We start from the raw sequence: 12,500 nt of genomic DNA, 5'->3' as shown, positions 1-12,500 counted from the left end.
CATTATCGGAGATAAAGGCAGGCATTCTCCCTTTAATTCAAACACTGACATAATTATGTGGAAATATATATGAACCTACCGCTACCATGTCGGAGATAAAGGCAGGCATTCTCCCTTTAATTCAAACACTGACATATGTGGAAATATATATGAACCTACCGCTACCATGTCGGAGATAAAGGCAGGCATTCTCCCTTTAATTCAAACACTGACATATGTGGAAATATATATGAACCTACCGCTACCATGTCGGAGATAAAGGCAGGCATTCTCCCTTTAATTCAAACAATGACATATGTTGAAATATATATGAACGTACCGCCACCATGTCGGAGATGAAGGCAGGCAGCATGTTGAGAGGCTGACGCAGAATGTTGAAGAGAGACAGAGACACGAAGGCCACGTCAGGCTCCAGGATGTGCTTGTCGTTCAGCTGAACGTAGGTGATGAACGACGCCATGGTCACCTGGTCATCAAAGAAAAAATCAACAAACAAGAAATCAAAATACAAGAAAGGTAAGTTGTTGGAACGTTTGTTGACAAAACAATACTTAAAATTAACAGAAAAAGCAAAGTGGTAGATGTGGGTGTATTTGGTTTAAACAAGTTTATTCAATAAATTCCATTGGTACTATTACCGCATACATGAAATAAGGAACATGGAGCACAACAAGCTATGCTTATGAGCGTACTCTTAAAAGCAAATGAAATTTGGCGGACGATTTTAATATAACAAATTTGAAATAATGTCAAAATAATAATGGTAAATTATGGTAGACAAACATGTAACAATAAAAGGAAGAAAAAAACAAAAGAAAAAAAAACCAATGCTAAACTAACAACAGTACTCACACGCGCTCGCACACTCACTCGCACACACACGCATACATTGACTTCCACATGGGTGTATTTGGTGCTTACCATTCCATACAAGCAAAGCTGACAAAACACTGGTTTGGAGACAACAAATATTTGGTTAACAGGGCTGAGGTCAGTGCACGGAGCAAAACTGTGTGCCACCCTGTTGGATGGTAACAAGTCGCGGGGTATGATTGGTTGAAATCACAAAGAATCTCAATGTCAACCATTCCCCGAAATCGGCGTATGGCTGCCCAAATGGTGAGGTAAAAACGACCGTACTACATTATTTTCTTCTGTTCGAAATTGTCCATGTATGTTAAACTCGCCGAAAGGCTCGACTGGTCTTCTTCGAGACATGTGAGGATGTAATATTATAACACTGGGAAAACTAAACTCTCAACCTTCAAACTAAACTGTGCACAAACAAATATTGCAACAACTTTCATACAACGAAAGTTGTTGCAATAATTGTTTTTGCACAGTTTACATATGTCTACCGCAAACAATGTTTTTTACAGTTTACATCTGCATACCGCAACAATTTGTTTGCACAGTTTAAATCTGTATAATGCAAACAATGTTTTTGCACAGTTTAGATCTGCATACCACAAACAATGTTTTGCACAGTTTACATCTGCATGCCTCTATATGTTTGTAGTTGAGAACTTACGAGAACAGGCGAGCAGATCCAGCAGAAACTGTTGATTGTGTTGAGCATCGCCCCGGTACGCAGAAGTTTGACCTCTCGGTCTCGCAACACGTTGATCTTGTCTTCAAATGACTTCTCCCACGCGTACATCTTCAGCACCTGCAGACAAGTGGAGATACGGGGCACCTTGCTTATTATGAACTTCTTAAAGAGTGTTCAAAATTCATAATATGCGAGTTTTGGTAGTACCACTTTCAAAGATAATGTGAAAAAAGTGATATACGAATTCAAAAGAGAATTCAAATAAGGGGGAAGGTAGAGTGATATACGGCGATAGAATCGATGAGTTGCAACTCAGATCGCAAACACATATTGAGAGTGTATTGAGGGATTGAGGAGCGCTTGATAGCCGTTTTGTCGTCGAACGCCAAAAAAAAAGAGAGAGAAAGACAGGGACAGACAGACATAGACAATAAGAGAGAGAGAGAGAAGGGGGGGGGGGGAGAGAAAGAAAGAGGAAGAGAAGCAGAAAGAGAGATAGAAATAGAAAGAGGTGCAGACACACACAGAGAATGCGACAGACACGCACACGCACATACAGACACATAGATAACGAGTGGTAACACGAAAGTGGGGGAGGGGGCAGAACGCACAACAGAAACAGGAAAAACAAGAAATTCCTAGGAGGTAGGAAAAACACCCCCGTCAAAGGGAAATAACCTTCTCAGTTGGTGGCAGTGACTGAGTGAGAATGGTTATTTCCCTTTGACCATGAAGATGTCCCCGTATAAGTCCTTGTATAATTTTAATCCACCAATAACTCCCTAACCGTGTGTTTGACTGGTCCCAATTTTTGTAAGGACCGTCTCAGGAATGTATAGAATCTCTTCACCAAGTTTGGTGACGATCGGTCCGTTCATTCTTGAGATCTATATGCGAACACATACACACAAACAAACACACAGACACCCAAACAAACACATCGAGCGAAACCTATACACACCCCTATACCGGGGGTGTAAATAAACGCAGAGAAGAATGTTAAACACTCGGAAAAAAAGCAAACAAAAAACTCAAGTAAAACAAAAACACACTCTTACCTTAATCCCGCTGAGAATCTCGTTCATCATCTTGATCCGGTCGTCCTTGACAACGAGCTGTTTAGCCTGTGCTCTGCGCGATAGGACTGAGATGCGGGCGTTAATAGGGATGAGCGCCACGATCACCGCCACGCCCGCCAAGAAGGACACGCCCAGGGTGTCGTTCAGCATGGAGAATGCTATGGCGATCTGAAAAAAAACAAGTCGCGTAAGGCGAAAATACAATATTTAGTCAAGTAGCTGTGGAACTCACAGAATGAAACTGAACGCAATGCCATTTTTCAGCAAGACCGTATACTCGTAGCATCGTCAGTCCACCGCTCATGGCAAAGGCAGTGAAATTGACAAGAAGAGCGGGGTAGTAGTTGCGCTAAGAAGGATAGCACGCTTTTCTGTACCTCTCTTTGTTTTAACTTTCTGAGCGTGTTTTTAATCCAAACATATCATATCTATATGTTTTTGGAATCAGGAACCGACAAGGAATAAGATGAAAGTGTTTTTAAATTGATTTGGACAATTTAATTTTGATAATAATTTTTATATATTTAATTTTCAGAGCTTGTTTTTAATCCGAATATAACATATTTATATGTTTTTGGAATCAGCAAATGATGGAAAATAAGATAAACGTAAATTTGGATCGTTTTATAACTTTTTATTTTTTTTTACAATTTTCAGATTTTTAATGACCAAAGTCATTCATTAATTTTTAAGCCACCAAGCTGAAATGCAATACCGAAGTCCGGGCTTCGTCGAAGATTACTTGACCAAAATTTCAACCAATTTGGTTGAAAAATGAGGGCGTGACAGTGCCGCCTCAACTTTCACGAAAAGCCGGATATGACGTCATCAAAGACATTTATCAAAAAAATGAAAAAAAAAGTTCGGGGATTTCATACCCAGGAACTCTCATGTCAAATTTCATAAAGATCGGTCTAGTAGTTTAGTCTGAATCGCTCTACACACACACAGACAGACAGACAGACACACACACACACACACGCACATACACCACGACCCTCGTTTCGATTCCCCCTCGATGTTAAAATATTTAGTCAAAACTTGACTAAATATAAAAACACAAGTGAAAGTCGCTCATAGTTTGTTTGTTTGTTCGTTCATGGGCTGAAACTCCCACGGCTTTTACGTGTATGACCGTTTTTACCCCGCCATTTAGGCAGCCATACGCCGCTTTCGGAGGAAGCATGCTGGGTATTTTCGTGTTTCTATAACCCACCGAACTCTGACATGGATCACAGGATCTTTTTCGTGCGCACTTGGCCTTGTGCTTGCGTGTACACACGGGGGGTGTTCGGACACCGAGGAGAGTCTGCACACAAAGTTGACTCTGAGAAATAAATCTCTCGCCGAACGTGGGGACGAACTCACGCTGACAGCGGCCAACTGGATACAAATCCAGCGCGCTACCGACTGAGCTACATCCCCGCCCGTCGCTTATAGTAAACTTCTGGGGAGGTCATTCTCAGAACACAGGAACTACAGCCTTGAAAGATATGTCCATAGTGTCGGTCAGTATGGAGAACGCAAAAGCGATCTGAAAATACTGGGCACCTCGCTTATTAAAGAAGAAGAAGAAGAAGAAGAAGAAGAAAGAAGAAAGAAGAAAGAAGAAGAAGAAAGAAGAAAGAAGAAAGAAGAAGAAGAAGAAGAAGAAGAAGAAGAAGAAGAAGAAGAAGAAGAAGAAGAAGAAGAAGAAGAAGAAGAAGAAGAAGAAGAAGAAGAAGAAGAAGAAGAAGAAGAAGAAGAAGAAGAAGAAGAAGGGTGGTACATCCAATGGAATTGGGGCAACGCCTGCCACGAAAGACACGATCAGTATGTAGAAGGCTATACAGCTGTCTGAAAATACAAGGCAACTCGCTTATAGCAAACTTTCCGTATGGAACGTTGCGGATTTCTTTAAAGCTGTGATCTATTTATGACTTTTCGGGGCTACGAGGTTGAAAAATAGGGATAAAATCATGTACAGAATTCTGTACAGCAAACGCTACCCAAAACCCTACCTATACGGCGTGTATGACCTTGAGAGCTTCAGTCAACGCTTGGATTTTGCAGTGGTAACATCCGGTTTGCTCTCTCAGAGCTGAGCATACTTGTCAGGAAGGATCGAGCAGAAAAAATAAACGACTTGGCAGGGATTCGAACTCAAGGCCTCGGGGCCTCGAAATGTCGGGGCCGATGTCTTAACCGCTAGGCCACTTCACCAGTGTTGTCAAAGATACAAAAAATTGATAATTTTATATCATTCTACGCTTGAATTACCATTCATGCGTTGCAAAAACGTAAAAATTGCCATTAAAGTTTGCCTTTATTTGCAAACATGTTTCACGGAATCGCAGTACATGTTTACACCGTCATTCGCGCCATGCAAATAGCTGCGATATCTCTATTTACAACATGCAAGAAAAATGACAAGAATCAATCAATCAATCAATGACGCTTATATCGCGCATATTCCGTGGGTACAGTTCTAGACGCTCTGCAGTGATGCCGTGTGAGATGAAATTTTATACGGCCAGTAGATTGCAGCCATTTCGGCGCATATTTACCTTTCACGGCCTATTATTCCAAGTCACACGGGTATAGGTAGACAATTATTAACTGTGCCTAAGCAATTTTGTCAGGAAAGACCTGTCAATCGTGGGATCTTTAACGTGCACACCCAATGTAGTGTACACGGGGGAAGGGTTCGGACACCGAAGAGAGTCTGCACACAAAGTTGACTCTGAAATAAATTTCCGCCGAACCTGGGATCGAACTCACGCTGACAGCGGCCAACTGAATACAAATCCAGCGCGCTACCAACTGAGCTATATCTCTCCAAAGCTCTGTGCAGTTGAAAACAGACATCTAAGAAATAGTTATACATGTATTCACTTCTGAACAATGGGCGGATAGAGATATAAATCATGCTGCTTCAAGAATAACACAACATGAATTCATATCAATGTTTTTCCTTCTTTTTCTCAATTGGCGCAGTAGCCTAGTGGTTAGGACATGAGACACGAAGTCTCGAGGTCGAGAGTTCGAATCTTCGTTGGGGCGTTTATTTTTTCCCCTTGATCTCTCTTGAAGATAAACTATGATCGGTCTTGAGAGAGCAAACCGGATGTTATCCCTGCAAAATTCAAGCGTTGACTGAAGCTCTCAAGGTCATACACGCCGTATAGATGGGGTTTCGGGTCGCGTTTGCTGTACAGAATTCTGTACATGATTGTATCCCTATTTTCAACCTCGTAGCCCCGGAAAGTCATAAATAGACCACAGCTTTAACAATACGACAACCTAAACTGCCGTGCCAAAACAAATCTCATAAAAACGAAACATAACCGAGAAATAAGCCTGGACAGAATCAAGCGTCTAACCTGCTCATATAAAAAAAAATGAGAAAAAAAGTTGGGGTTGAAGCAGCCTGCATGCAACTGAGGTATAAACAAATCCCCCCCCCAAATCGTCTAACCTGTAGTGGAGTAGACAGAAGAAAAAAAAGATTTGAAAAATACCAAAAAATCGTCTTACCTGTAGTGGGGCGGACAGCACGATCCACAGGTTACTGACCACGTCCTGGATCCGTTGACAGTCGATGGCCATCAGGTTGACCACTGACCCCGCCGTGAACTCTCTCTTCGCCTCGTTGTTCATCGTCAGAGACTGAAAAGGTTCATCAAGCAAGAGTTCAAAAAAATCACCAATGAGTTCATAAACATCAACCATGACTTCATAAACATCAACCATGACTTCATAACTTTCTGTCTATATTTGGTGTTTAACGTCGTTTTCAACCACAAAGGTTATATCGCGACGGGGAAAGGGGGGAGATGGGATAGAGCCACTTGTCAATTGTTTCTTGTTCACAAAAGCACTAATCAAAAATTTGCTCCAGGGGCTTGCAACGTAGTACAATATATTACCTTACTGGGAGAATGCAAGTTTCCAGTACAAAGGACTTAACATTTCTTACATACTGCTTGACTAAAATCTTTACAAAAATTGACTATATTCTATACAAGAAACACTTAACAAGGGTAAAAGGAGAAACAGAATCCGTTAGTCGCCTCTTAAGACATGCTGGGGAGCATCGGGTAAATTCTTCCCCCTAACCCGCGGGGGGTATGACTTCATAAACATGAACCATGACTTCATAAATATCCTGACGTCGACGCGTTACGCCGTTTTTCGTACCCAGTAAATTGTGTCGACGTTCTTTGTATCAAGCGGTAGAAATTTGGGAGCAAAATCCCGCGTAACAAATAACTGGGAACAATAGTGGCGTACCCGATCAACACGGTGAATATTCAAGGGCTGTTCAATATTGACTTCTTCTTCAGCGTTCTATTGTAGAATCAATATTGACGATAAACCCTCCTTTGCCTTTGGTCAACTGAAGCCCCTTTTTTCAGATGTATCGAGGTTAAATACAAGTCTGGGACAGGGGTTAAAATGCTAAGTAGTTAAAACTTGTTCATCATTTCGCGGTGGTGGCTCGGGAAACAGCGCTACCGTTGTTCCGTGCAGGGTGGCTAAAGTCACACACAAAAACCTGTAAAACATGCCATGACTATCTTGCCTCGCCTTAATTAAATGAAAACGAGACCAGACGACTGGCTCGAGCTAATAAACACGTGTCAGTTCTAGCTGCAGTGAAACCCTCTCAACTACAATGTTTTGAAATCATCCAAAAACATACCTTTCTGTAAATTGCCGCCACCAGGGCCGTTTTGATTTTCATGGCGATGTTGTAAGAGCGGTAAGAGTTCTGGTTGAAGAACATGGAGTAGAAGAAAGTGACGACGAAAAAGGAGAAGACAAGCATCCAGCCTTGCCACGCATAGTAGTCGCCCTTGTTTTCGATGTAAGTCATTAGGGCTCTGCAAGCATAATAATTAAACTCATGAATTGAACATAAAAAATCCATAAATACATGAATAAATAGATATATATTTGCATATAAATGAATAAATGAATAAATTTATCAAAACATAAATGCACAACACATCATAATAAATGAATAAAATAGATTGATAAATATCAAATAATAAAAAAACGATGCAAACAAATAATCCCAGACGTAAAGAATGTGTGTGAATCGTATACATGTATTAACTGGTTAGGCCCAGGACGTGATGAAGCATGCGCAACCACCATCGGCGCTGTAAGCTTCTTCTTCTTCTTGGCGTTCGCTGGCGCTACACAAGCAGTCCAGCGGCTCGGGAGATGAAGTTATTATAGTAAAGCAAAGTGAACAGTTTCTCTGCGTCTATCAGAAAAGCTTGCACCTTTAGCAGCCAAGAAAAATAACGGATCTGAACTGTTAAACAACATTTTGTAAATAAATAAAACAAAATGTACAGACATCACAAACATATGTTGCTGAGGCTCTAACGCAACGGAAAAGCTCGTTCAAACAATTCACTCGTGCAAAGATTTTTGTTTCAGAAAAGCTTAGAAACATGCATCATAACAAGAAAGATGTCATTTAAAAAATGCGTTACCTTAGTAGAATCGGGTTGGCAAACTGTAGAACATCCGCTACCAGACGCATGGAATGCGAACAGAACATTTCCGGGTAAAAGTTACGGAAGAGAACCCAAAACAAAGATGGTTGGTGCTTGAATCTTTTGTTGGTCTTTTCTTTCCCGCTGGTACAGCCTGAAAACAATCCTGTTGTGTAAAATTCAGTGAGAAAGTCCTTTGTTATTGAAAAAACAATAGTCATTTTTATTTTAAATATGGACCGCTCGCCTGTTAAAAAGCTGAGTATTGCGTGCACATGTTGAACATTTCGGTCTCAGTCTATTTCTGTCTGTCTGGTCACTGTCTCTGTCTCTAACTTTCTGACTCTGTCTGTCTGTCTGTCTGTCTGGTGCTTTCTCTCTGTCTCTCTGTCTGTCTCTCTGTCTGTCTGTCTGTCTGTCTGTCTGTCTCTTTCTGTCTCTCTCTGTCTTTCTGTCTCTCTGTTTCTCTCTCTCTCTCTCTCTCTCTCTCTCTCTCCCTCTCTCTCTCTCTCTTTCTCTCTCTCTATCTCTCTCCCTCCCTCCCTCCCTCTCTCTCTCCCTCTCTCTCTCTCTCTCTCTCTCTCGCTCTCTCTCTCTCTCTCGCTCTCTCTCTCTCTCTTTTGATTTGTACTGCTGAATTTACAAGAATAACATTTAATCTAAATACTTTGTACCTTTGTTTCTTAAACACTAACCGTTCAGTAATCTTGTTGTCTCGTCAGAAAATTCCGTTTTCACTTCTTTTTGGGCGGTGTTGAATCCAACTTTAAATCTGAGAAACGAAAAAGGTGACAGTCGGTGTATGAAAATAGAGAGCCATTGTAATCGATCCTTTTTTTTCGGGGGGGGGGGGGGGGGGGGGCACCATCGTCTTGGACGAAAGATAGATTGACCATGTATCGTGTCGTTGTTCAGAAGGTTTTTTTTCTTTGGAAGATGTTGGATTCGCTGTTGACGTGTGTATGAGTGTGTTAGTTTGTGTGTGTGTGTGTGGGGGGGGTCGGGTGGGGGTGGTAGTATGTTACGTCATCTCCTTTCATAGCCGATCTTCTCTCCTGCACTCAACCTTTCGTTTGTTTGTTCGTTTGTTTCATTCCTTCTTCACCCCCCCCCCCCCCCAACCTCCCCCGTAAACATTTTTAATCATCGGTTGATATTTACTCATTACGTTTGATTTCGGGTGGGTTTTTTTCCAATGGCATGAATTACGTTAGTCTTCAATAGTATAGTAAACGTGTAACAGAATGCCTCCGTCTTTAAAAAGCCATATAAATGCGCAAGGATTGCTTGTTAGGTTGTTTGTTTCTGTGTCCGTTTGTTTTTGTCTGTGTTAAATGCTTAGTTTTGATTTGTTTTATTTGTGAACAGATATTTGTACAGTTCAAAGTCCTACCTTTCATTCACCGGGCTTGCTGCGAGTTCTCGGGTCCACCTTCGGGTAAAGTCGGAAATGATAGATGACGTCAACAGATATATGTACAGTTTAAAGTCCTACCTTTCATTCAGGCTTGCCGCGAGTTCTCGGGTCCACCTTCGGGTAAAGTCGGAAATGATTGATGACGTCAGCAAGTAGTAAGGTAACTCCCACACGTCTTTGTGAACCAGGGAGGCCTTGTACCCTTTCAAAACCAATCTGTCAGATAAAAAGTAGATATCGGATTACATGGCAGGCCTTTTTATCTTTATTTTATGTGAGCCTCAAATATTGTGACTAAAGAGCTGATAGTATTTTTCTCCAGCAAACCTGACATTCGATTGTCGTTTTGAATATCAATCCGCAGACATGAGAACAAGTAATTCGCATTTTTCCATACATTTTGAAGCCCCATCTGTACGGGCCCCAGTGTGTGTGTGTGGTTTAATCAAAATCATCACAGATATATATAAAACACAGATTTACTCGCTATTTTAATCGTTGGCTAATGTTTTAGTTAAAACGGATTTCAGGGGCCTATGCCTGAGTCCGAAGACTTTACTTAGTGCAAAGTGAATAAGCCACGAGTTTCAATACTATAAATTTTCCACCACGGCGAACTGTTACAGGAGTAGTATAGTAATTTATGTTCTCTCGTATAACGATAATCAAGGCTACTAAACGTCCCGTTGCAATATGGAATGAGGTTTCGAGAAATGCGAACGCTCTACATAATACAAAAACGCAATGGTTACCAATTTCTCGAATGAATTTGAAGTCTAATTGCAAACATGCATATCATATGCATAATATACAACACCAGCTTCTTACATATAAGTTATACATAATTTATATATTTTGGTGCACTGAAGACTTACCCTGTCACCCAGTGAAAGGTCAGCTTGGAGGGAAAGGAGGCTCGTACCTCCGGACTTGGTGGCTAACAAAACAAACAAAAAAGAAAAATGTGTTTTTGGAAGGGGGGGGGGGGGGGGAGCTGAATTTTTCATCAGGAGACGTAGACAGGCATGAGCAAACGCAGATATAGACGGCAGGACGAACTGTTTTCAATAAAAGTAGCGCAAGCAACAGACGAGCTTTTTCATCCGTTCTTTGGGTGGGATTTAGGGTTGAGAGAGAATGAGAGAGAGAGATAGAGAGTGAGTTTATAAAAGCCCATTCCTGTCCAAAAAATATGTATGCCTGTATACATTAATATATCCTGAAGAAGAAGAGAGTGAGTGTGTGAGAGAGAGAGAGAGAGAGAGAGAGAGAGAGAGAGAGAGAGAGAGAGAGAGAAAGAGAGAGAGAGAGAGAGTGTGTGAGAGAGAGAGAGAGAGAGACAGACAGACAGACAGACAGACAGACAGACAGACAGGCAGACAGACACATAGACACAGACAGACAGACAGACCGAGAGAGAGTGTGAGAGAGAGAGACAGACAGACAGACAGACAGGCAGACAGACACATAGACACAGACAGACAGACAGACCGAGAGAGAGAGAGAGAGAGAGAGAGAGACAGACAGACAGACAGACAGACAGACAGACAGGCAGACAGACACATAGACACAGACAGACAGACAGACAGACCGAGAGAGAGAAAAAGAGAGAGAGAGTGTGTGAGAGAGAGACAGACAAACATACAGACAGACAGGCAGACAGACACATAGACACAGACAGACCGAGAGAGAGAAAGAAAGAGAGAGAGAGACGGAAAGAAAGAGAGAGAGAGAGAGAGACAGAGAGAAAGAGAGAGACAGACAGAGACAGAGAGAGAGAGAGAGAGAGAGAGAGAGAAGATAATAATAGAGACAGACAGACAGACAGACAGACAGACAGACAGGCAGGCAGACAGAGAGACAGACAGACAGACAATCCCACAGAGAGTCACAGAAAACACCATCAAGGAAACCAACCCACCCTGCCGTCAGCACTGAGGGGCGGTGCATCACGTGTAGGGGGCTCCGCGAAGCAGTGTATGACGAACTGCAGCGTGATGAAGGTGAAGGACGTCATGAACACTGTGAACAGCGTGAAGCTGTCTTTCTCCCCCTGGAAAAACGTCCAGGAAAAGGTGGTCATTGTCATCACGATCTCAGGCACAAACATGTCTGTGTCATTGTTGTCATAGTTATTGCTAGTAGGCCATTCTTCCAGATCATAGTTAATCTCATTTTCTTGTACAGGCTTCTAATGTCCACGAGTGCAGAGCCGGTGGGCAAAAAAGAACGGGAATGAAATATAAGATCATGTTTATCTTGCATTGAACGGTACAGCGAGCGAGCACCATGCCAAATCTAACAAGAAATTCCTCCGATAGGAAAAACACCCCCGTTGGTCAAAGGGAAATAACCATTCTCACTGCTCAGGATTGAGCAATTTAGAGCTTATCTCTAAGCCCTTTTGAACTGTTCTGGCTTCTCAAAGGAAGGCCAGTACATACAAATACACAAAAGCCGCCAGACCACATCACAAACAGAACTGAACAATTCACAGGTGTTGCCCACATAGAGAGAGAGACACACACACACACACACACACAAACACAGAGAAGCCGTATATATAGAGAGATAGATGACAGTGTATTTTTCGCGTGGCTATAAATTGATTCGACCTTTGCACTTTTACAGTGAGGATAATTTACGGGTCCAATTTACGTTCTGGACACTGCGGTGACCTTCTAAAAATAGTAACAGAACGCCGGGAATATCCGAAGATGCCCCCTCCTACTGTAGTGCACCATACGAAGGAAGGGAGGTAAACGCTGAAAACATGGAGAAGATAAGGAAGAGTTATGCCGTAGTTGATCCCCCCAAAAAACCAAAATCCACCAATAACTCCCTAACCGTGTGTTTGACTGGTCCCAATTTTTGTAAGGACCGTCTCAGGAATGTATAGAACCTGTTCACCAAGTTTGGTGACGATCGGTCCGTTCATTCTTGAGATCTACTTGCGAACA

At 42.0% G+C, this 12,500-nt stretch overlaps 1 protein-coding gene across 1 annotated transcript in view; it reads right to left on the bottom strand.

The window, feature by feature from the left end:
* LOC138973979 (multidrug resistance-associated protein 1-like) overlaps positions 1–12,500 on the bottom strand; it is a 49,795-nt gene that overhangs the window by 34,237 nt on the left and 3,058 nt on the right. The window contains exons 5-14 of the mRNA XM_070346671.1: positions 11,462–11,593; positions 10,416–10,477; positions 9,619–9,756; positions 8,819–8,895; positions 8,121–8,277; positions 7,316–7,496; positions 6,148–6,279; positions 2,611–2,799; positions 1,532–1,669; positions 320–466 (exon numbers count right to left, since the gene is read on the bottom strand). Coding sequence (XP_070202772.1) covers positions 320–466; positions 1,532–1,669; positions 2,611–2,799; positions 6,148–6,279; positions 7,316–7,496; positions 8,121–8,277; positions 8,819–8,895; positions 9,619–9,756; positions 10,416–10,477; positions 11,462–11,593 — 1,353 coding nt within the window. The remainder of the gene's footprint in view (positions 1–319; positions 467–1,531; positions 1,670–2,610; positions 2,800–6,147; positions 6,280–7,315; positions 7,497–8,120; positions 8,278–8,818; positions 8,896–9,618; positions 9,757–10,415; positions 10,478–11,461; positions 11,594–12,500) is intronic.

This window comes from Littorina saxatilis, linkage group LG8, assembly GCF_037325665.1.
Source record: "Littorina saxatilis isolate snail1 linkage group LG8, US_GU_Lsax_2.0, whole genome shotgun sequence".
NCBI classification, from domain to species: Eukaryota; Metazoa; Mollusca; class Gastropoda; order Littorinimorpha; family Littorinidae; genus Littorina; species Littorina saxatilis.
The sequence above is the reverse complement of the archived record's forward strand: the minus strand, read 5'-3'. Positions and strand labels throughout refer to the sequence as shown.